Raw genomic sequence first — 23,993 nt, forward strand, 5'->3', positions numbered from 1 at the left:
TCACAGTAAAGTGGCATATAAGCACTTAACCAGAGCAACACGTAACCAGGGTTAACCTGTGTAGATGTTAACCTGTAAGGGAAAAAGGCTGCGGGTGCCAGATCTGCTGCTTCTTTTCTTTATGAAAAAAGCCAAAAACAGTACTTTTAAAGACATTTGAATACCTACACATACTTTGTAAGTAATGTTGTGAAAAACACATACCGGTACACTCATGTGAAAAACTGCTTTCACAGGACACTATGCAGTTACTGCTTCTATAGAAATAAAGAGGTTAAATAGTAGCCCGGTGCTGCTAATCAATCAGCTGGGATCTGTATAATGCCACCTGTTTCTATGAGATTAAAGCTCAGGCAGGCAACATGTTTTGTTGCATCTCAAACAACAAAATCCATCATAATATTTTAGCTTGTGGTAATTCAAGTAGTCTGAGAGGGAGCTAGACACCAGCGCCATCTCTGGACTGAAAAATCCATATTAAAATAGGTCACAGTGGGGAAACAGGCTCCAAAAAGGACTCTGATCTCAGAGAGTGGGGTTCAAATATTTTTTAAGATTTCTGCCTATTACAGCTCCATCTCTAAAAAGTTATGAACAAACATCTCACCTGAACAAACTCCAGGCACTCTCTGATGTCTTTGATCTCCTCCTGGTAGCCCTGAATCATTTTCTCCACCTTCTTACAGTCCATGTTGGAGTGGACCGTGTCTGTGATATTAGCCGTTGCTGACGTGATGCTGCCCGCCGTCGCCACACCGATCCCCACTGCTGTCACAATAACAGAGGTACCAAAAGTGAAGGGCGCCAGAATGAGCCCGGTGATTGTGGTGATGCTGCCTGCGACGCTGGCCACGCCTCCCCCCACAGCGGCGGACACCGTCTTCTTATGGAACTCATCTGCAGCATCTGCCATAGCCAAAAGCTCCAGGATGCGATGCTGTAAGGAGCCCCCGTGCTGGTTGAAAAGACGCACAAACAGACGGGCTGCCATATAAACACGATCAGCTGCCTGCTCCATCGCCCTGCAGAAGCAGAGGAACAGTAACCACTGAAGGCTTCACAGAAACATTATATTTGTCAAGCTCACACATGAAGTTCACATTATTTTATTTAGTGCCAAATTTGAACCCTAAAGTTGTCAAGAATCAAACAATTTTACCATAAAAGATTTTAAAATCGTGAACATAAAGTTATTAAAAAAGAAGAAATGGCATTCACATTTCCTCGTCTTCTTCCTGGAAATCAGAAGCCTCGTTCCACTCCGTCCAACCTGGCAAACAGCAGCACAACTAATACAATATGTAGACAAAAATATAAAACTAATTCACTATCCCCCCATAAATGTGCACATCTCCCTAACCTTTCACTGTGTTCCACCACTCCATCAGCTCAGCTTCTTCCTGAAAACAAGGAGTTTTGTTAATGAAGAGACAGCTCATCAGCTTAATCCCATTAACCACTACCATACGAACACTTAAACTCACTGGCTCAATTTCAGCTGGGTTTTCCTCAGTTGGATAAGCAGCCATCTCCACTGGCTGGACCACAAATGTGCTCACCTGGAACACAAAGACAACTTTTCTGGTCATTTTTAAGAATGTACTTCACTTGCATCGCCATCTCTCTCTGGACTATCATGCTGGAATTTCAGTGACCATCAAGCAAATGAAGAAACATCATCAAAAAACATCTAAACTAAAGAGCCAAAAACTACAGTTCTTGTTGAAGGACAAGAACATCAAGAACATCATTCGTGAACCACATTCAAATATTTTAACAGAAAATCTACTTTAATATCATAATGCTGACCTGTGCTTGGTTCATCTCCTGCATCTCAAAAGTCTGCTCAGTGACAGGCATTTTATCTGAACTCTGTGGAGGGAAAAAACGATCACTGTTAAACACCATAATAATCTACATTGAAAAAAATTCGATTTTAAAAAGCTACACTGACTGCAAACGATTAATTAATTAAGAAAAAAAAAGCTTTGGTTTCTTTTTTTAAATATGGTGGGGAACAAAAATAGCAGTAAATACCTGTGAAGCCAGACCGATTTCGGGAATTTTTGGAAGCGTTTTCTTGACTCGGAATGACACAACCTGAAAAAAAAACAAGCAAAAGAAAAAAAGCTGTATTTATTAAAGCAGAGCTTTAACATCCAAGCTGAGAACTAAAATGGCACAAGAAAATGTTCTGATCCGCAGTGATTATTGGTGATGAACTCCACTACAGCAGCTGACACTGGAAATAAAAAGCATCTGTTGAAGTGATCGTGCTTAGTGCTCCTGCAGCTCTTGGTCTGCTCTCTGAATGTTTGCTAAGTGAACAACATCTTACTTGTCTTTTCTTCTTGATGGTTGTCTTGCATCTCAGCCCACCTCCTTCTGGAGCCTCCATGTCCTCACCTTCCTGCAGCAGACACCAGAAAAAACTTGTTTTTAGGAGTTAAAAGAAATCAGCTAATTTGCCCAAATTATTACACAAATTCTTAGCTTTATAAAAAATGCTTTATTTTCACATTTCCTTTATGCATTGCTGTCAGAGCCAATTGAATGTTAAATATGTTCTGGATATACTGTACAGTGGGCTCTAAGGCCTCACTGAATATCTGTCATGTTCTTATATAAACAGAAATTAAAAACCTTTATAAACAGTTATGACATGTAACATGTTTAAGAAATACAATTAGATCTACAAGCATTTGGACAATGACAAGTGCAGAAGTTCAACTTTAATTTGAGGGGTTTAACAAAAATTTTGCATCAACCCAAGAGTTTCTATAGGCAAAGAAATGAGATATTCTTAAACAGCCAAGTTAGTCACTCAATCTCAACTCAGTCCTGCTTAGCAACAAGCATTTACTTTTGAAGTGTTTGGAGTTGCTTCATCAACAGTACAAAAACCATGTTGCTGATTAGAAACACTTTTTCACTGAGGTGCCATTATGACACGCCGATGTAAAGCATTGAGACACTATTTAGTGTATTGTGTAACTAGTCCCACAGTTTTCAGGCAACCCTCACAAAAGTTATAGATGTGTTCAGCTGGGAGTACTGAGCTATGGCTCCTGGTAGCCAATGATCGTATACTTTTTACAAAATTAATAAAATGCTGTGCTTTTTCCCGCCACTGAAATGAATGGAGCATCGTCTCAAAGAGTGAAAAATTTATAGGTATCTTTGTGTTATTTTAGTTTTTCTATTGCTGTGATACTTCACTAAATTGGATTTTGATGCTTTGACAATATTGTGTGAGTCTGAATTGAAAAAGCCAGTTTACTTTGAAGCCCCAGCTCTCGGGCGTACTTTATCACAGTAACATCATTCAAAGTTTAAACAGGTCTTTGGATTTTTTTTTATGAATGAATCCATGTTTTGATATCTATGTGTTTTTCACAGTTGCAGTTTAAAATTTATAAAAAAAAAATTGTTTTGCAGTAAAGCACACTGATATCGGGACCATTTAAACAGCATCTTTCCAGAAAAACACATCTGTTACTGAACTCATATGATATACTGATATGAACGGCATCTTCATACTCTTGATACCATAATTCACTCTATAAATATGATTCAAACTTTAAATAAGTCACTACCTGCAGATGGCTGCTTTTAGCTTCTTCCAGGTCTTTGTAAATTCTCTTCAGTCAAATTGGCTTCTGATAACTCACGTGGCAGCGGGCGCACGGGCACAACATAACATTTCTTCAAATTTATTTTTCTTTCTAGTCACTGCCTGATGTTTCAGCTACCGCTGACTGTATGAGACTGTTGATAAATATTTCTGATTCCTTTCAGTGCTCGTGAGATTGATTCTACCTGCTGCTCCTCAGTCTGTCTGAACATCCCAGTGATCCCAGAGAACCCGACTTTTTTCTCCTGTTAAAAACAAACAAAACAAAACAAAATAAAAACATGAGGCATTTATTTATTTGTTAAAATTCATAAAGGTGAAAATCAAAAGTCTCACCTTTGGGGTGCTTGAAGCCACTAAAAAATTGTCGTTACTGGTGGACAACTGACTCTTTGCCAAAACATCCTCCTTTTAATAACACACAGTCATTCATACATTATTAGCACACTCATGGAAAAAGAAATGTGTGCTAAAAGTTTATAAGTAATCTAAAAGTATATTTTATATACTTATATCTATATTATATTGATATATTTATTTAGATTTGCTGGCATCAGCAAACTGTAACATTATAACAGTCTCTCAGAGCAGCCCTGATATCATATCCAAAGAGTTCACAGCCTTTTCACACATGCAGTGTAGCGCTGAGCTTTTTTAGGTATCGCCTGTTGGAGTTTCATGTGAGAACACAAATGTGAGACACACTCAGACACTGAATCATCTTTAACCTGCTGGCTCCCCAGTAAATTTGTGCTGATACGTTCAGTTTATTCAAAGTTAGCAAGTGGTCTTCCTATGTGCTACCTCCTGCACACTCTACTCAGGCGGCATCCTTGGCTAAAACCAAAGACATAATTTCTACAAGCAGAAACGCAGCTGTTGCAAACTATCTCATGTACTGTGTCAAATGTGAGAAAGAGCAACTTCCAGACCTGATTATCCCGACATTTTCAGTAGCAAATCTCACCTTTCCAGCATCTGTGAGGCTGTCCCAGCTGTCTGACAGGTGGCTCGAGAGCGGATCCTGGAAAAGAACCTCAGTTTCAGTGAATGGCTTCAGTCCAGTGGCACTTCAAAAACACTCATTTATATATTTTTTAATTATATATTTTTTAATACATTTCAATTTTCTTGTTTTCCAACTAATTAAATCCTGCTAAACTTGATCACAAACAAGCTGCAATACACAAAAAAATAAAAGTATATCAAGTTTATACAGGAACAGAAGAGGAAATAAAAAGTTTTTAAAAGTCTTGTTTGTTAGAGATTTTTAAAATTTATTCTTTAGATGGAGCACAGGTCAGTTTCTCCTGCAGGAGAAGAGCTGATGGCTGTGATGTGTACATATGCACAGTAAATACCCCAAGATAACTCAGAGACAACTGCGGCAAAGCTAATTTTTAGAGAGAAATTAAAAAATTGTTAACAAAGATTTTGTGTCTGTATTAAAAAAAAAATTTTAATTATTGTATAACAGATACATTCAAGAAAACATTAATCTTTGATTGATGGTGCACTCAAAAATTTTTGAGGGTGATGACATGACCAGAAGGCATGAAACTTTTTATTCTTTTTATCTTTTATTATTGTTCGCTGAACATAAAAATATGGTAAAAATGTAAATTTATTTGGTCACCTGAGTCGCGATGGAGCGCGGAGATGGTTTGGGAGACCTTTTGAAGAGCCCTGCCAATCCTCCTGTCTTTTCCTGAAACACATGATGCCTTGAAACACTAACAGTAAATAATCAAAGACAGACACGAGAGATAAACTGGCCGTGATTGTGACTGCTGGTCGACGTCTGCGCCTTTGCTGTGTTTGCTTCTAACAGATTTTCATCACTGGCTGATAATTTCTGCTCCTCATCTGCATTTGTTTCTTCAACAAGGACAACACAATGTAAAGCATCAAAAAGACCAACATAAATATTACTGAATATCTTAGGGTGTACTATAGTTATTTAAAGATCAGGTTACCCCTGGAATCAGGCAATAAACAATCTCATTAAGAGGCAGTTCAGACTACATCGGCTGAAATGTGGCACAGCTAACAGTGACACACTTGTTCATTGCACATTAAACAGCATCACTGGAAAAGTTACAATGATAATCAGGTAAGCAATTTTCCTCTTTTCAGGTGTAAAATAAGTGGGTAAAACCAGTGTGTTAAATTGATTACAGAAGAGAGCAAACAAAAATGAAGGGTAAGACAAAAAAAAAAAAGTAAAAAAAAAAAAACACCCAGCAGTTTGAGAGTTTGATAAACTGGCTGCCTGGGTGCAGAGAGGACTAATATGGATCCTGAGGGATATCTGTTTTTTTCTGTGGTTTTCCAGAGGAACATTAACATGTCTCCACTTTTATTTTTATTTCATTTTAATATATATTTGCAAAGATATGACATGGCATGTCCAGAGTGTCCTTCCAAAAAGTCCAAAATAAACCAAAAAATTCACATAAATTCCTTGACAGATGTAATAAAAGTACTTAAGACTCAATTAAACATATGTAGAGCATACTAAAAGTATTTAATAGAAACACAAAGAAAGGGGGCAATTTCCTGCCTAATTATGACTTTTTACTGTAAGTACTTTAAGTTAAGTTAATGTAAGGTTTCACTTGCAATTAAGTATTTTATTGTGCTACATCAGCATAGGCCTTAAATATGTAGGGATATATATTTTAATCTGGTCTAGTCATGTCACATACATGAAAGCAGTTAATGACTCATTGCACACACTGCATATAATCTATTGTGTGTGGGCAGGTTTCAGTTCATGTTCAAGTGCCCAGAGCAGCTGCGATTGATTCAAAAAAAGAAGAAAAGGTTTTTAGAATTGAGTACCTTCGTGACAGTCGAATCACTCAAATTCTCCCAGCTGGCAGAAAACTGGTCCTCAGTATTCCCCTCCGACTCCTGAAATCAAAAGAAGAGAACAATAAAAACCAAGATGTTCTCCATAACTGGGCATTTTATTAAGATCCGATTCAGCCACAGTACCATCTCTGCTGCAGCGCTCTCTGCTGGTTTATGCGGCTTCTCAAACATCTTCCCCCAAAAATCTTTCTCCTAAAAATAACAACCTGCCGTCAGTAAACATTCCCAACAAAGACATTAGCTCTACAAGTTTGTAAAGCACTGACCTCGGTGATGTTATTGTCAGATAGGTCATCATTGCTGGTCAGCAGCTCTTTCTGAGCTTCTATGCCCTGAAATTGTGGTGAAATTGAAATCGTGTTTTTCTTTCAATTTACATTCCTAAAGTCCAGAAACACTTATTTACCGGTGACTCTGTCCTTGCTCCCGATGCTTCCCTGAACAAGCCTTTCTCCTGATAAAGAGAAAAACAGTGTGAGGATAGGTTGGGATCTGTGGAGCCCCCAAAAGTTCTTGGTGTGGATGTTTTTTCTGGGCATTTTCTGTCATACTCCGTCATAAATCACAAAGACTTGAAATATATTTTATTGGCTTTTAAAAACTGTAAAATATGGTTTTCATATCTTTATTTTAAAAATTTGATCCATATGAACAGATAATGGCATATAGTGTTTTATTCACTTTATGTACCCAAATAGCATCCTAAACTAAACGAGAAGAAGCACTGCAAACATTTGCTGAGATATGAATTGTATGTGATTTTGTGATTTTTGTGTAGGATTTGTAGTTTACTTTGCTTTATTGTGGGTATTCAATTTGTAATAGAAAAAGGCTCAAATTATCAGTTATTCTGAGTACGAAATTTCATCGTGATACATGAAAAATTCACTGAGATGTGAATTTTAAAATTTCACAAATGATGAGTCAGGGAAACTAACCTTTGTGCTGGCAGCCTCAGACGGACTGTCACTGCTGCCTGACACATCTTTGTTTGCTGACAGATTCCCCTGAAACAAGAGCACAGAATTTATTTCTTTATGTACTGATAAGGTTAAGATGAAAAAGTGTGTTAGAGGAAACTTTGAAAGGTTGCTTTATGGTAATAAATGTGTTTCTTGCAATTTTGTACTGCGCAAAGCCTCAGAAACACCCCAATTAAGCCACTTAAAAAAAAAAAAAAAAATCAAGTTTAAGACTTTTCTGATGTTCATTTTTGTCTTTATTAGATAATAACCTAAACCTAACCTAAACAAACAAACAAAAATCTACCAATGTGTGCCATTTTATCTCTGCCACAACTGAATGTCTTTTCATTGTCCGGTTCAGTTTCAGAACTTAAAAACATAAAGCATGATTATCATTGTCACAAGATATAATATATCAATGTACGTCAGTGAAAAATCAAATGAAACACTAGTCTGAACAGAGCATACAGTGTTATCATAATGTGTAAGATTACCAGTCTCTGATCCAGCCACTGATAACTTAGTAGCAGCAGGAACAAAAGGCTCCATTGCTCTTACATTTATTCATACACCAGCATCAGTGTATTTCATAAGGAACCTGACTGCTCTTATTCGCACTGTCGCCAATTTGAATTTGTTGGCTTATAAGTTGCCTCAGCCATACAGCCATAAACTGACTGCTCAGATAATATGTGGCATGATTGCAAGCCACAACACACCAAGCAACAAAAAAGACCAAAACACAAAAAAAATTATAATGATAACTGAATAGAATAATTTGTACCTTAAGTATTTCCAACTTAAAATGAAGATCTTGCAGAAGTATAAAACATAACTTTTAGGACATTTTACAACTGTAGGTTTTAAATTTAATACTTTTTAAGACTTGTGTACTCTGGAACATAAATTCTAAAGAAGAGTTTATGTTTATCCTCATGATATCTGTTTAAACTACAAGCATGCTGGGTTTCCTGACATGCTCTATGCAAAGCAGCATCTTTCTGCTCAGGCACTGGCTATTTATCATCATAAAATGAGAATAATATCCACAGAAAAGATATTACAGGGAAATGCAGTATATGTAGGAAGTCTTTTTGTCCTTACAAATATCTGAAACCTGGTGTTTAACCGGATACTCACTCTAGAAGCTATTGCCCTGGCCTCCAGTACTACTGTGAGGAAATTGAGTAATTTTTGAACAGAATGTACACCTAATTTGGGTTTCGGAGACACAGACCATTTCTTCTTTTAGGATTAGGCTTGAAACTTCCCTAACTGATGAAACTTATAGTTAACTACCTCATATTTATGGTGTGTTAGGCCTAGGCTCCTGGGGGACTTCCCATAATGCACTGCTCATTTCTTTTCCACTGCTCTTTTTTCACTTGTGATGTATTTCTACACCACTACTGCCTGTCATTAACTCAGTTTGTTGCTTTCAGTCTCTCCTCGTTCACCTTTTCCTCTTCTATTTTCCCCCTCACCTCTAAACCAGTCACGGTAGATGGTGTCTCCTGCCTAAGCTTGGTTCTGCTGGAGATCTCTTCTTGTTAAAAAGCTAGTTCTTCCTGCACACTGTCTTAAGTCCTTGCTCATAGAGGGTTTGCTCTGATTGTTGGGGCTCTCTGTCTAATACTGCAGGCACTCACAACTGAGTAGACTTTGAGGTGACTGTTGTTGTGAAGTGGTTCTACATAAATACAACTGAACTGGTTTTTTTTTTCCTTCCCTTTGTTGCCTGTACAGATTCATTCACTTGGAAAACGCCCTTGTTTCTTTCAGTGGCCCGCCTCTGCCAAAGCCAGGGTCAAAGGAGGCATTCTGACTTGACATAGCAGGAAAAGGTGAAACACATTATGTTTATTATGGTTCAGCTCCATTAGGGATCCTGGTAAGCAATTCAAGTAGGCTAGCATGCATACAAATTAAATGTGTGGTATGGAAAAGGTTTATAGCCTGAGGATCAGATTGCCAAGCATTCTAGTTGCTGCAGATTGATTGCTCTTTTCCTCTAGTTGTATAACATGACTGAGCGTAAAATGTTAGACAGTGCGTTCTTGCCAGAGTTTCTATATGAAAACTACAATTGTGAGTTGGGGACCTTTACCTCTCCCGGCGTTTTCAGAGTCTTTCTGAAGAGTCCACTAAACAAACCACCTTTCCCCTAAAGACATAGCATAAGAAAAGTTCTTCTTTATAAATTCAGAATCACCAAGAAATTTGCCTTCCACCCACAGAATGGCAGCTACTTTAGTTCAGACGCATTTGTCATGGTGAGTCGTGTTTTCAGTGGGAGTTGAGGAGGATCTGTCAGTTTTGTCATGAAATACTCACCTTGCTTTCTGAAAGGCTGTCAGTGCTGGCAGAAGGTCTGCCATGCAACGTCTCAGCACCCTAAAACAAATCAAAACTTGACTCAGCCTGTGTGATCATGTTGAAATGATCACCTGAAATACAACAGGTAGAGGCAGGCAGAGGGAATCCCAGAAACATGTGACATGCTGCATAATTCTGTTGAGAAATCTTCTCACATTGGCACCTGATGTATTTTTTATTTAAGTTGAATAAACAAGAAACATGTTAAGTAATGTTCTTTTTTCCCCCTCCATAGCAAAAATAACTAATTAATTAGGACCTAAATTATAAAGTGAAACACTAACTGTGAACCAAGTGGTAACCTTTGGGGCTGAAAAATTAAGCAAACGCAGAGGTGCCAAAAACTGCAGTTCCTTTAGAATCTGGCTTCAAAGGTGAGACTCCCGTGTTAGTATGCTTACATGGGATATTATACTGTATGTTTACAGATTTGAACCTTAACATTGTTCTGGTCTGTTTGAGTAGTAAATAAGACCTGAAAACTATAAAAATGTACTGAAGACATCTTTTACAAATCAGTTTAGAATTTTATCAAAATAATTATTTAAAAAAAATATGGGACAAAAGATCAACATCTCACCTTTTATTTTCCAGGTATTTGTACCTGGATCTGATACATTGATCAGAAGATAGCACCTTTTGTCTGAACCCACCCATTTTTCCTGTGAGAAGTGACAGGTGTGTTTTGTTGCCCAGGTGTGTCCTGTTGCATTGTTTACTCAAACAATAAATAGCGCTGAATGTCTACGGTCAGTTTCAGATTTGGGTTTTGCCTGTGCATTTATAGTTAGAGGAGTAACCAACATGAAAACCTGTCTGTGGGTGAAAAACAAGCAACTGTGAAGCTGAGAGATTTAAAATCAATCAGAGCCATTGCACTAACATTGGCCATACTCAGTACAACCATTTGGAAGGACCTGAAGAAGAAAGTCGTCACTGGTGTACTAAGTAACAGATGTGGAACAGGTAGACCAAGGAAAACAGTAGCAGTTGATGACAGAAACATTGTAAGTGCTGCAAAGAAAGACCCTAAAGAACGCTTAGTGACATCAGCAACAAGCTCCAGAGGGCAGGAGTGAAGGTAGCACAATCTACTGTTGGCAGACTTCATGAACAAAAGTACAGCAACTTCACCAGATGATGCAAACCCCTAATTAGCAAGAAGAAGAGGAAGGCCAGGCTTGAATTTGCCAAGAATTACAGAGACAAGCCTCAGAAATTCTGGGACAAAGTCTTATGGACTGATGAGACAAAGATGAACCTTTACCAAGGTGATGGAAAGGCTAAAGTTTGGCAAAAGAAAGGATCTGCTCATGATCCCAAACATGCGAGCTCATCTGTGAAACACAGTGGAGGTAATGTCATGGCTTGGGCTTGCATGGCTTCTTCTGGGATGGGCTTATTAATCTTCACTGATGATGTTACGGATGATGGCAGGAGTGCAATGAACTCAGAAGTCTACAGAAACATTTTGCTTATCAGTTTAAGTTTTTGTTTTGTCTCCATTACAATTGAGGACCGCCTCAGTGGAGTCGATATAGCAACACGGGCAGAAGTCTCGTGACGTAATTTGTATGGGACTCAAAGTGTGTTAGCTTTCGTCTACACTGCTGTGTTGTGTGATGGTACCTACGAGCAGCAATTAGCTCAGAGACCTCACGATAAACTTTCTCATTTCTCATCTCATCTCCCATCAAGCACAGAAATGTCGGCACCTCTTCATTCGACCACGATGTTGGTTTGCGTGCCTCCAGTTTCTTGCTGTCGGGTTTTTAAAATGGCGTGGTTGATTCTCGTGAAGGAGTCGCTTTAATCTATTTTAAGTTGATCTGTTCTAATAATTTTGCTTACAAGAAAAAAGGGTGGGTTCAGACAAAAGGTGTTATTGTCTGAACAGTGTAACAGGTCCAGATGTAAATACCTGGAAAATAAAGCTGAGATGTTGATTTTCTTTTTTTTTTTTTATGTCAAACCCAAATGTTTTCACTCTACAGTAAAAAATAAAGACATTGGCTTCACTGTTCCAGTACTTTTGGAGGGGAGTGTACATTAAAAGACACTTCAGAAGTGACATATATGTAAATGTATTACCTCCTCCAACCGGGGGCCTTCGGATAGTTTTGGAGATTTCTTAAAGATCGATCTGAAAACGCTTCTTTTCTCCTGATACAAGGAGAAAAGGAGGACTTTGTGGTGTGGTGGTTTATATAACTCATTTGTCAAGTCATGTTCAATCACACAGGGATAAAACTGAGTCGTTCTGTTTGCTGAAAAAATCTAAACTCTTACTTTTGTGCTGTTGTTCTCAGACAGACTCCCATTGCTGGCAGACGCCTCACTCTGTAGTGACTCTTTGACCTGAAACACAAACAACGCACTCTGTCACAGAAGTGCTTATTTTTACAACCAAAGGTCGAGGGTGACGAACCTGGACCCTGATGGTGCTGCACAAACAGCAATGGGAAAGGAAATGGTGAGCGCATCTATGCATTTTAAACTTTTGACTGGCCACGCCCCGTCCTGTCCCATCCGCAGGACGTATGTAGTGCTTCCGAATGTAAGTTGTGTATCAGGGAAGGGAGGATGGCGGTTTTAGTCTATGTGTAGTGTTTACATTTACTACAGTAAATGTAAACATACCATTGATTTATTTTGTGTGTTTGAGGGAATTACTGAAAATAGAGTGGGCGTGGCCAGTTAACAGGTTAAACTTTCACTTGAAGCTAAAATGTTTGAGGTAAAGGGAACTTGTTTTTGCTGTTTTGCAGCCCAACAAGCACAGGCAAATGTGGTAATTATTTACATGATCATTTAAGATAAGCAAAACTGCACAGTACTTATTTGAATGTCCCTCTTGTATTACAATACTTAAGAGTTACATAATATGTGTGTAGCTTTATATTAAAGATATTTTATTGTGGAGCTAATATACTCATGGGCTGCACAGTGGTGGAGAGGTTAGCTCCCCCTCAAAACAAGAAAGCCCTGTGTTCAAATCCAGGCTGGGGCATTTCTAGATTTTGTAGAGTCTCCATGCTCTCCCTGTGTCTGCGTGGCTTCCAAAGACATTCATGGTGTTAGGTTCATTCTAAATTGGCCGTAGGTATGAGTGCAAATGATTGGCTGTCTTTATGTGTTGGCCTTATGACAGATTGGTGACCTGTCTTTTTTTTTCCCCATTTTTGGCCACAGTGGCTTTTCGTGACAGTGGAGAGATACAGGAAATGGGGGAAAGATACAGGGGAAGACACGCGGGCAAATCGGCGCCGGGCCGGGACACGAACCCGTGCCGCAACGCGGCGTGTGTATGTGGTCACCGGCTTAACCACTAAGCCACCCAGGCGCCCAGATTGGTGACCTGTCTATAGTGTACCTGGGATAAGCTCCAGCCTTTAGTTCTTCAACAATAAACAAAAATCTCCAAGAGATTGCTTGTTTCACAAACAATGGGCCAAGCAGTGTGTGACCTTATTGATAAAATGTATAATGTAAATCCTTCTCAGGTTATTTGAATTATGAAAGAAGGCTAGCTAAAATTGTTCAGGCGGAGTTTAAGTTAGATAAAACTGCTTTTCTGGCAACCAACTGTTGACATTTAGATTAGTGATTGTTCTCATTTATCACTTTCGCTCTATTGCCTTGACTTTGTTTGCTCTCTAATCTTTTCATTTGATTAATTTTTTTTATTCCTGTGTGCTGCACTTTCATTCTTTAATAACAACAGTGAACCCCAGCTTAATTTATTATAGACTCCTGTGTTTCCCCCACACAGTTTCACATCGTGTCAGAAAAGAATCAGCTCCGGACTGTGGAAATTCACGACTGCACCTTCTCAATCTTGTAAAACTGGTCGGAAAGTTTGCCATGTTTCTGCCTACAAGTCATGATACGAGTCATGGCTTGCAGGCAGAAACATGGCAGAAGGAATTAATGGTGCAAATTTTCATCTTTTTCATGTTTTTTTTTTTTTTTTTAACTGGCATTCAATTTATAATTTGGTATCAGGTGGTAACTGTTGTTTTCCACATACATGGACCTAGACAAGTTAAAAAACAGGATTTATTAGCCATAATCCTGATGAGTCAGGTAATACAATTATTTTATAATGGAAATGTTGTGAGATGTTTAAATGCAATAAATACATTTCCTTTGTAGCATCCATCAGAGGAACTCAGTGAAGGGGTAATTTCCATGACATGGTGAGCAGAGACCTTAGAAAGTCCATGACATTCAGCTACTCCAAATTGCAGCGAAATAACTACTGGTGACTCTAAGTGGGCGGGTCCAAAGATAAAGTTTCCCCAAGTTCACTGTGAGTGACTGAAGTGACTACCAGTGAAAGTGAAGGACACCTCTAATTCACATGCGACAAGGTGGTAAATACATGAGAAGGTTACCAAGACAACTGGAACCTGGAACGTCCAATAGCAACCAACCATCAATGACAAAGCAACGTGCAACAAGTGAATTACTTCCTGTGAGGATGCTCCTTTTAGCTCAATTTATACTTCTGCAGTGAATCTATGTAGAGCTTATGATGTAGCCTATGCCATTGGCTGATGCCAGCAATCACACCTGTGCAGGTAAATGAACACCAGGTTACAGAGCAGGCTACGGTGTAGGGTTTTAGTCTTAACACGAGCCGACTGCTGGGGTGTTTCAATGGAGGGGGAAATATTTGTTGAGAGGAAGAGGCACGGATATGCCTCAGCGATCAAGGTTTGTAGTTTCATTAATCAGTGACAAAATAACTGCCACAGGATGGCTATAAACTGATTAAAAAAAAAATCTCCACTTCCACACCTCCATTATTAACTTTTTTGAAGCAGCCTGCTGTGCATTATTGTGCACAGGACAGAATAAACAGCAATGATACACACACAACATTTTAAAGCCCATCTGCCTGCTGTGTATTTACAGTGAAGAGCTGGCGGTGCTCTGCTTACAGTCAAAGTGGGCATTCTCTCTTTTTGGCTCCGCCAAAATATTCCAACTGCAGCAGCTTCTGGTTGTTCAGTTTCTTTGGCAATCTGCAGAGAAAGAGGAAGATTTTGACTGGACAGTTTATGAAAAGAAGCAAGGAGGAAGGTGGCACTTTGTTGCATGCGCACCTCTGTGTCCTTGGTCTCTGCGTCCTTGGTCTGTGCACTTGGCCTGCGTTGGCTGCATCTGGTCGGGGAGTTCAGTTCCTGCACACACAAAATGCCCCACACAGAACAATAACAAAAGACATATGGAACAGGAAATAAACATGAAACCCTGAGAAGCTCCAAACTCCACAGGATGCTGACTCATGTTCATTTCAACAAAAAAACAAACAGCAGTTTCACATTTCCATTGTTCTGATAGAGAAAAAGAGTGGTTGTTTTTAAAGGTTACACAAATGAGTTAGAAAAGTACACAAGGACAAGAAGGTTCAAAATAAAATCATTATGATAATAAGAATATTTTGACACAGTATATCACAGCACAGTGTTCACATGCAAAACCTTGTTTTGCACTTCTATAAACAGCACATACTTTTCTGCTTCATTTGATTGTCTGAACCATCCACTCCATAACATCATTTTAGGACACCTGTCTGAGGACTACTTTCTGGCACTACTCCAGCACTTTTTCACCTTTTCTATTTATTGTAATTTATTTAGGATATTTTTGCTTTAATTGGGTTTTGTTTAGTTTTTTTGCTGATGTTCTTTTGTGTTCACAGTCATGTGAAATTTCCTCAATAAAAATATTACAATAATACGATAAAGATAACCTTGAGTCTTGGGAATTTTTATATATATATTTTTAAATTTACTATGCACATGCAGGCTCAATCTATAAACCCTCAGTCAGTGAAGTCTGAAATGGTAAAGGGTCTCTGCACTGTAACATGATGAGTGATGGCCTTTAAGTCTTCTCTGGCATTTATTGTGTCTGCAGCATGAGAAAGTCAGAAATCTGAAGATGGGCAAAAGTTTAGAAAGTACTTTATTTGAGGGGATAATCAGAATAATTATCTTAAAAAAATGCTTCCAGTGGAAGGAAAGCCTCAGATTCAGGGTGAAATTATGAAAATATGCCAGATGTGCGGTTGGAGCCACTGTGTACAGTTCTATATTTTACATCTGAGATATCCTGCAGTATATGCAAAATATACAAAACCACAACCAAACAGAATACAGCGTCATTTCCTACAACTAACCATCTAATAAATAGCAGTAGAAGATAAACAACACAATGTGTAAGTACCTCATTGTTTGTTGCAGTCAGTTTATTCAATCTGTATTGCGTATGACTCAGTTCCTGAACAGAAAACACAAATCTAATAAATAAATTAGTAAAACAATTTTTTTTTAAACAGTAGAGCCATTTTCACACATCAACTGCAGAAAACTGTCAGTTATTACTGTTATTACTGGAAATGCTCTGTGTGCTTTAGACAGACAGACACTCCCTAGCTGTGAATTCTCTGCTCTAACCTCACAGTGGTACAAATTAGAGACATCACAAAGACTTTGTGCTTGATTGGTGGCAGGTTAAAGTCCAATCTAACTGCACTCTCACATGCACCTCTGTCAGAGTTCAGGGCAGCAGTACGTGTGTAAAAACAGCTTAAGACAAATGTTCAGGCTGAATAAAATAATACATCCCGAAAGCTGGGAATTTTCTGTTTCACAGCAGACAAAACAATAACAAAATAACTTCAATAAAGTAGAATGGCTCATAAAATATGACAAGGTAAGAATTAACAATAGTTTCAGTTTAAAAAATTAGTGCAAGTGAATAGGAAAAAAATATTATAGGCACTCAATAAAAACATCTGAATAAAATCATAGAATGCAATAGATGTCAATGGAAAATTAAAAAAGTGAGCATGCATTATTATAATTTTTAAAAATTCTGTCAATATGTTGGGGGAAGGATTTGAACCCCCCATTATTTTCTGTGCACACACCAAAACAGAAAAAAAACCCCCCCAAAAAACCAAGATTTTTTATGCTGGACTTACAGCATCTGTTGGTCTCAGAGGAACCGCGGGAGGTGGTTGCTCAGGTTCATTTCTTTTTATCTGAAAATAATGTTGTGCAGCCATTTGCTATGACATCAGTCCAGGATTAGAAGTGACAACAGACACTAAGATGAGTAGAAACCACAGAACACCACAGTCCTCCAAGATGTTAAACATCCTTCCCCCAAAGCAACTTGAAAAATTCTAGAGGAAAACTGGTGCTGTTTAAAATGCAGTTTGCACAATGGAACATTTTTGCAAGTGTTCTCACTTTACTTCAACACCTAAGACATCTGAAGTGTAGAGTATATAATATTAATTTACAGCATTGGTTGGACAATGCGTTGGAGGTTGTGCATTGCTTGTGTGTGTTCTGTTAGCTGTAAATGTTCTCACCGACTTTGGTTTCGTTTTGACGCCTGGCTTCATCATACATGCTTCCATCTTGTCTGCAGAGAAAGATGAAGGGTTAAACAGGACCAGTAAAAAACTGAAGTGTGCTTCTTTGTGATGGCAGCATCGCCATTTGAATGCCAACTGGAGCAGCAGAAGCCGCCCTCCACCATTAAACACAGCAAACATCAACTAATCACCTGTCCAGAGTGAGGAGGTGTTGTTTTCTGGGTCTAAACCACCTATTTCATAAATTATATACACTGAACGACATCCATAGCCTCAAGAAAATATTAAAAAAACTAAAAATAATACACCAACTAAAACTGAGGTGCTTTTTTTCTTTAAAAATTTAGTGTTTTTGTAATGCCTTTCCTTATATTCTGACACAAGCATGCCATTACAGTGGTGGATACTGATAAATATTGCCAAAACATGAGGTCAATATCCACTATATTGCCAAAAATATTTGCTTATTTATGGGAATTTTCAACCATTCTTCTTTTGTTTTGTTTTTGTCTTTTGACATTTGTTAGGCCAGACACAGCCTCCGCTCTCATTCATCCCAAAGGTTTTCTGTTGGGTTCAGGTCAGGACTCTGTGAAGGCCAGTCAAGGTCCAAAACATTTGTTGTCAAGGGGCAGCCAATCATAAGAAAAGCTGGCTGAAATGACAGGTAAAGGGAAATCAGCTTGTTTCAGACCTGAGGAGCTTCACCAACGCCCAACACAAGATAAATAAGGATTATTCAGAAGAGCGATTCATGCAAAGCTACTCTGGCACTGCAGGAAATTTGCATAAATGTCCTCTTTAATGATTTTAATCAGTTTCTTGCGATTTTTATTTCTAATCGCTCTGCTTTAACCCATCCATCCATCCATCCATTCTCTTCCGCTTATCCGGGGCCGGGTCGCGGGGGCAGGAGCCTAAGCAAAGAAGCCCAGGCTTCCCTCTCCCCAGCCACCTCCTCCAGCTCATCCGGAGGGACCCCAAGGCGTTCCCAGGCCAGCCAAGAGATATAATCCCTCCAGCGTGTCCTGGGTCTACCACGGGGCCTCTTCCCGGTGGGACATGCCCGGAACACCTCACCTAAGAGGCGGCCAGGAGGCATCCTAATCAGATGCCCGAGCCACCTCAACTGGCTCCTTTCGATGTGGAGGAGCAGCGGCGACCAGGTCGAAAACCGCATTGTTCCTCCTGGATCCGAGGTTCGACTAACGGACCGACCCTCCTTTCCAGCACCCTGGCATAGACCTTACCGGGGAGGCTGAGGAGTGTGATCCCCCGAAAGTTGGAGCACACCCTCCGGTCTCCCTTCTTAAAGATGGGGACCACCACCCCAGTCTGCCAATCCATTGGCACTGCCCCAGATCTCCACGCGATGTTGCAGAGGCGTGTCAACCAAGACAGCCCTACAACATCCATGGCCTTTAGGAACTCAGGGCGAATCTCGTCCACCCCAGGGGCCCTGCCACCAAGGAGTTGTTTAACTACCTCAGTGACCTCACCCCCAGTGATGGTCAAGTCATCTCCCTCGTCCCCAGACTCTGCTTCCACTACAGAAGGCGTGTCAGTGGGATTCAGGAGGTCCTCGAAGTATTCCTTCCACCGTCCGACTATAGCCTCAGTTGAAGTCAGCAGCACCCCACCCGAACTATAAACCGTGTGAGTGGAGCACTGCTTTCCCCTCCTGAGTCGCCTGACGGTTTGCCAGAATCGCTTCGATGCCGTCCGAAAGTCTTTTTCCATAGCCTCACCGAATTCCTCCCACACCCGAGTTTTTGCTTCAGCCACTGCCCAAGCTGCATTCCGCTTGGCCTGCCAATACCTGTCAGCTGCCTCCGGAGTCCCACAGGCTAACCAAGCCCGATAGGACTCTTTCTTCAGCTTGATGGCTCCCTTCACCTCCAGTGACCACCATCTGGTTCGGGGGTTACCACCACGACAGGCACCAACCACCTTGCAGCCACAGCTCTGAGCAGCAGCCTCAACAATGGAGGTGCGGAACATGGTCCATTCGGACTCAATGTCCTCAGCCTCCCTCGGAATGCTGTCGAAGTTCTGCCGGAGGTGGGAGTTGAAGATCTCCCGGACTGGGGCTTCTGCCAGGTGTTCCCAGCACACCCTCACAATACGTTTAGGTGTGCCAGGTCTGTCCAGCATCTTCCCCCGCCACCTGATCCAACTCACCACCAGGTGGTGATCGGTTGACAGCTCAGCTCCTCTCTTCACCCGAGTGTCCAGAACATACAGCCACAGATCTGATGATACGATTACAAAATCGATCATCGACCTGCGACCTAGGGTGTCCTGGTGCCATGTGCACTTATGGACATCCTTATGTTCGAACATGGTGTTCGTTATGGACAAACTGTGGTTTGCACAGAAGTCCAATAACAAAACACCATTCGGGTTCAGATCGGGCAGGCCGTTCCTCCCAATCACGCCCCTCCAGGTCTCACTGTCATTGCCCACGTGAGCGTTGAAGTCTCCCAGCAAGACTATGGAGTCCCCAGATGGAGCACCCTCCAGCACCCCACCCAGCGACTCCAAAAAGGGTGGGTACTCTGAACTGTCATTCGCCGCATAAGCGCAAACAACAGTCAGGACCCGTTCCCCAGCTCGAAGGCGCAGGGAAACTACCCTCTTGTCCACCGGTGTAAACTCCGACGTACAGGCAGCAAGCCGGGGGGATACAAGAATACCCACCCCAGCTCGCCGCCTCTCACCGAGGGCAACTCCAGACTGGAACAGAGTCCAGCCCTTCTCCAGGAGACTGGTTCCAGAGCCCAGGCCATGCGTTGAGGTGAGCCCAACTATATCTAGCTGGTATCTCTCAACCTCACGCACTAGCTCAGGCTCCTTCCCCACCAGAGAGGTGACATTCCATGTCCCAATAGCCAGTTTCGATAGCCGGGGATCGGTCTGCAAGGGCCTCCGCCCTCGGCCACCGCCCGACACACACTGCACCCGACCCCTACGACACCTCCTGCGGGTGGTGGGCCTACAGGAGGGCGGGCCCATGTAACCTCTTCGGGCTGCGCCCGGCCAAGCACCTCTGCTTTAACTGTAACATTTTTTGATTATTTTGTCATAAACATTAACTGTTATAGAAAAATAAGTTTAAAGCAAGAGTTTTGTGCTTGTTATTCATTTTACATGACCTTTTCACCACCAACTGCAGTTAACTAATGCTTTCCAGATGTTAGCAGCACCATTTCCTTTGTGAATTACATATTGGAGCACCACAATTAAAATAAAAAAGCATCATTTAGTATGAAAGATGATTTTTTAAAATTACCTTGATGCTTTTAGAGTGCACCTGGGGCATGTCTGTGGTATTGTAAATCTTGGCCTGCTGGTATGGCTTAAAGGGCACAGCCTTTGTTAGCTTCCCACGTGTACTTTTCCAACCAAGAGACATTCAGTGTCTGCTGTGGAAACAAAAAACAATCCATTGAATTTTTCAAAAGCTCCTGTGGTTTCATCCACCAAGGACAAAGCAAGTGAGAAAATACAGGGATTTGTTTTTTGCATAACAGACATTCCTGTGTGTCACAAGCCAGATATACACAGTCAGGGTTTTTTTTTTTTGTTTTTTGGTGAGAGCTTCAATATGCTAAATTGGTATTCTTTATCAATATGAATAAAGGACAGATGTCCACATCTGTCCATATCTGGCCCCAAACCTGTAATTCTATCTGATTAGAAGCACTTAAATGCATCATTACTTATAGTTTTTGTGTGGTCAGTCTAGAGCTTTTAATTAAAGGCACAGGATGAGCACATTCAGCTTGGATTTCAGATCCTTTTGAAGGACCAAACCTTCAGAGACCCACAAACTGCACTAGTGAATAAAGGGAAAAAAATATAAGGAAAAACAAAACTGTGGCAAAAATAGGTGAAACCTTCAACATTAAAACACCATGTTTTGATCTGGGTACTGCTGGAATGACAAAGTGTGTATAGACTAAGAATACAGACAGCAATCAGGATTCAGCTGATACTGTTTATCATTGTATTAACATAGAAAAGAAAAAATAGATAAAGTATATCCAACTAAATTGTTTCGCATGCTATAGAAACTCACTGCCATTCATAGCCAATTACAAATACATAAGACAGCTGCATTATTGTACTGATTCATATAATATTCCACCACTGCAATTTGCTTACTGGCTCAATTTCAGCCAGAGATTTACAGTCAGGGGAACATTTCTAAAAGGGAAGTGATCAGAAGTCACCATAAGTTTCTGAATGTGGAACTTCCCGATCTTGAAAGCACTCACTTCATCAAGAGGAAAACCCACAGTGCGCCCTCCTTGTGGAACTCTGACCCTGCAGAGGTCACAGACACACTCCAAGAGCTTGATGGAGGATTTTAACACCCAAAACAACCGAAAGAGCTGTACAGTTCTGAAAAAATCTTTAGACAATTGCAACCAAGATGAACTCATATCAGAATGATGGGAAGAGAAGGAGAGAAACAGCGCATGATTTGAAGTATACTACATCATCTTTCAAACATGGTGGAGGCAGTACTATGGAATGGGAATGTATGGCTGCCAGTGGAATGGGGTTTCTAGTGTTTATTGATGTGTGATTGCTGATAGAAGGAGAGAGCAAACCAGTTTTTTGGGGGGATTTGCATAGACTTTGTGCAATTTGGGATTTGAATGCAAACAACTGCATGTGGCTGCTTTTTTTCAACCCATTCTCAGAGCAGTCCCATCTGCAAACCAGCATTTGGGGTTTACCTTAGGTAAGGGTTTACCTTACCTAAGGTACTCTAACCCTATAAGTCTTCCTCAAGAAGTACTGCTTATTACATAATGTTTCCCTGAGGCAAAAGCCCTCCAAACAACTTCATATACACACACATGTAACACAGTTTATGCCATTTTAAATAAGATTACCAGGGTAAATATTCTTACCTTCTTATCACACCATGTGCTCTTGTGATCATGTGTCAGAAAAACCAGATGTCCTTCTCTCAAATCATGGTTCATAGTGACTTCCTATAGAGGGCTAGACTTCAGGTAGACAGTGCCTACAAAGAATTTTTATTCAGGCATTAAAAGTAAACCTTATATTTAAAATTAACTTTGTCCAATTTATTTTGAGCCTCTGATGGGGGAATAAAGGCCGTAAAGAGTGAATGATATACTGCTTGTAAAAAACTAAAATCAAAGCTGAAAGTCTGCACATCAATCACATCACTGATGTGATCACTGATTTAAAATCCACTGTGGTGGTCTGCAAAATTTTAAAAGTCGTGTCATTGTTCAAAAACTATGAATCCAACTGTATACTGTTAGGGAGACAGTTTCAGCATATTAAGCATCTATTAACCATATTAATTTCAAATAATGGAGGTCAGCATATTTATAATCCCTGTGAAACAAAAGCTCAGGCTTCAGGCTGTTGAACAATTTCAGACAGTGATTTTTAATAATATGTTCTTCTCAGCACTGGCTTTAAGAACAGAGGCCACCCACCTGCTGTTTGTGAGGGGCAGCCAATCAGAAGACAGAGTTCTTAAAGGGACAGGAGCTTGTTTGAGAATGAGGCTAACCTGGGAGTCTGCCTCAAGGTTCGGAATGAGGTAAATGAGGATTATTTTGAAATGTGACTCAAGCAAAGCTACTCTAAGAGAGTCCAAGATTAAAACATAGAGCTGGAAATAATCATTACAGGTCCCCTTCACTTTTTGTGATTTTTTTTTTTTTACTTTAACTTTGATTTCTGCGACTTTATTCAAACATTTACTGTTACTGTTTAGGTTTTAGGTCGCTACGAACAGCAAAAGTAGGCACCTAAGTGAATTAATCAAAAGTATTCAGGCTGTATTGTTTTTACGCTACTAACACAACAAATAAAGCCCCATAATTTGTACTCAATGCTTGTCAAAGTATACACAGTGTATTTGTGTGAATATTTAACCGTATGCTGACAGGACATGACCTACTAGTGTCAACAATGTAGTAAATACATTTTGACTTCAGTAGAAAGGCACTTGCTACAGCCTGCTGTTGACATAACGTTACCGTATATTAACGTCCACGCTAGGTACGTACGTTTGACCGAAAATGATAAACAACAAGCTTCTACAAAGGAAAAACACGTCCCGTTAATGTCTTCCTGAGCAGTTTGCCCTACCGGAGGTTTGACGATGCCCCAGAGACTCATGTACATCTAATTTATAGTGAACGAAATCTGAGCGGAACGAACCGACGACTCCTTCCCTGTCAGGCGTTTTTAAAACTTTAGCACACACCCGCTCAACAAGCCGCACACTGGTGCGTTCACGAGCCCGGCAAAAGCTGCGAAATCACAACTTCAAGGCCGCAGCACTCCTCTTTTTGTAATTTCAAGTAAAAGTATGAACAGAAATTCATGAAAAAGCTCTAGCTGCTTCATTTTCCTTTTTAATGTAAGACACTTTCTGGCTCAAACTGTATTTTGATAGTTACTTTTCATTTTCCAGGAGATGGTAAGTGGATTGGTTCTTACATAGCGCTTTTCTGCTAGAACACTCAAAGCCCTTTATACAACATGCCTCATTCACACAAGCACTTTTTTTCTACAGCTGAGTGCTTTTCTATCCAACGTTTATAATGAATACATCGGTCAGCAACTTTGGCATGCAGACTGTAGGAGCCAAGGATCGAACCAGCGACCTCTCTTGACCTCCTGAGCATCAGTCACCCCAATGTAGCCATTACAGAAAGATAAAAAACATTTTGGTAAT

At 40.2% G+C, this 23,993-nt stretch overlaps 1 protein-coding gene across 8 annotated transcripts in view; it reads right to left on the reverse strand.

Annotated features, from left to right (window-relative positions):
* The window catches only part of apold1a (apolipoprotein L domain containing 1a), a 28,644-nt gene extending 5,136 nt beyond the window's left edge, over positions 1–23,508 (reverse strand). Inside the window, exons 1-29 of one of the 8 annotated variants that reach the window (XM_030752787.1) lie at positions 23,402–23,446; positions 22,741–22,829; positions 22,177–22,292; positions 20,544–20,676; positions 17,246–17,298; positions 16,850–16,936; positions 16,090–16,143; positions 14,964–15,041; positions 14,799–14,882; positions 12,142–12,210; positions 11,944–12,015; positions 9,811–9,870; positions 9,584–9,640; positions 7,450–7,518; positions 6,918–6,965; positions 6,778–6,843; positions 6,635–6,703; positions 6,479–6,550; positions 5,271–5,342; positions 4,602–4,658; positions 3,971–4,042; positions 3,820–3,879; positions 2,339–2,410; positions 2,038–2,100; positions 1,810–1,872; positions 1,485–1,559; positions 1,361–1,400; positions 1,219–1,270; positions 608–1,022 (exon numbers count right to left, since the gene is read on the reverse strand). In XM_030752787.1, coding sequence (XP_030608647.1) covers positions 608–1,022; positions 1,219–1,270; positions 1,361–1,400; positions 1,485–1,559; positions 1,810–1,872; positions 2,038–2,100; positions 2,339–2,410; positions 3,820–3,879; positions 3,971–4,042; positions 4,602–4,658; positions 5,271–5,342; positions 6,479–6,550; positions 6,635–6,703; positions 6,778–6,843; positions 6,918–6,965; positions 7,450–7,518; positions 9,584–9,640; positions 9,811–9,870; positions 11,944–12,015; positions 12,142–12,210; positions 14,799–14,882; positions 14,964–15,041; positions 16,090–16,143; positions 16,850–16,936; positions 17,246–17,293 — 1,974 coding nt within the window. In that variant the 5' untranslated portion in view covers positions 17,294–17,298; positions 20,544–20,676; positions 22,177–22,292; positions 22,741–22,829; positions 23,402–23,446. Of the gene's footprint in view, positions 1–607; positions 1,023–1,218; positions 1,271–1,360; positions 1,401–1,484; positions 1,560–1,809; positions 1,873–2,037; positions 2,101–2,338; positions 2,411–3,819; positions 3,880–3,970; positions 4,043–4,601; positions 4,659–5,270; positions 5,343–6,478; positions 6,551–6,634; positions 6,704–6,777; positions 6,844–6,917; positions 6,966–7,449; positions 7,519–9,583; positions 9,641–9,810; positions 9,871–11,943; positions 12,016–12,141; positions 12,211–14,798; positions 14,883–14,963; positions 15,042–16,089; positions 16,144–16,849; positions 16,937–17,245; positions 17,299–20,543; positions 20,677–22,176; positions 22,293–22,740 lie in introns of all 8 variants that reach the window. The other 7 variants (XM_030752788.1, XM_030752786.1, XM_030752789.1 and 4 more) reach the window with 7 other exon arrangements.
* Positions 23,509–23,993: the final 485 nt, after the last annotated feature.

The sequence above is a fragment of the Archocentrus centrarchus genome, chromosome 17 (genome assembly GCF_007364275.1).
Source record: "Archocentrus centrarchus isolate MPI-CPG fArcCen1 chromosome 17, fArcCen1, whole genome shotgun sequence".
NCBI classification, from domain to species: domain Eukaryota; kingdom Metazoa; phylum Chordata; class Actinopteri; order Cichliformes; family Cichlidae; genus Archocentrus; species Archocentrus centrarchus.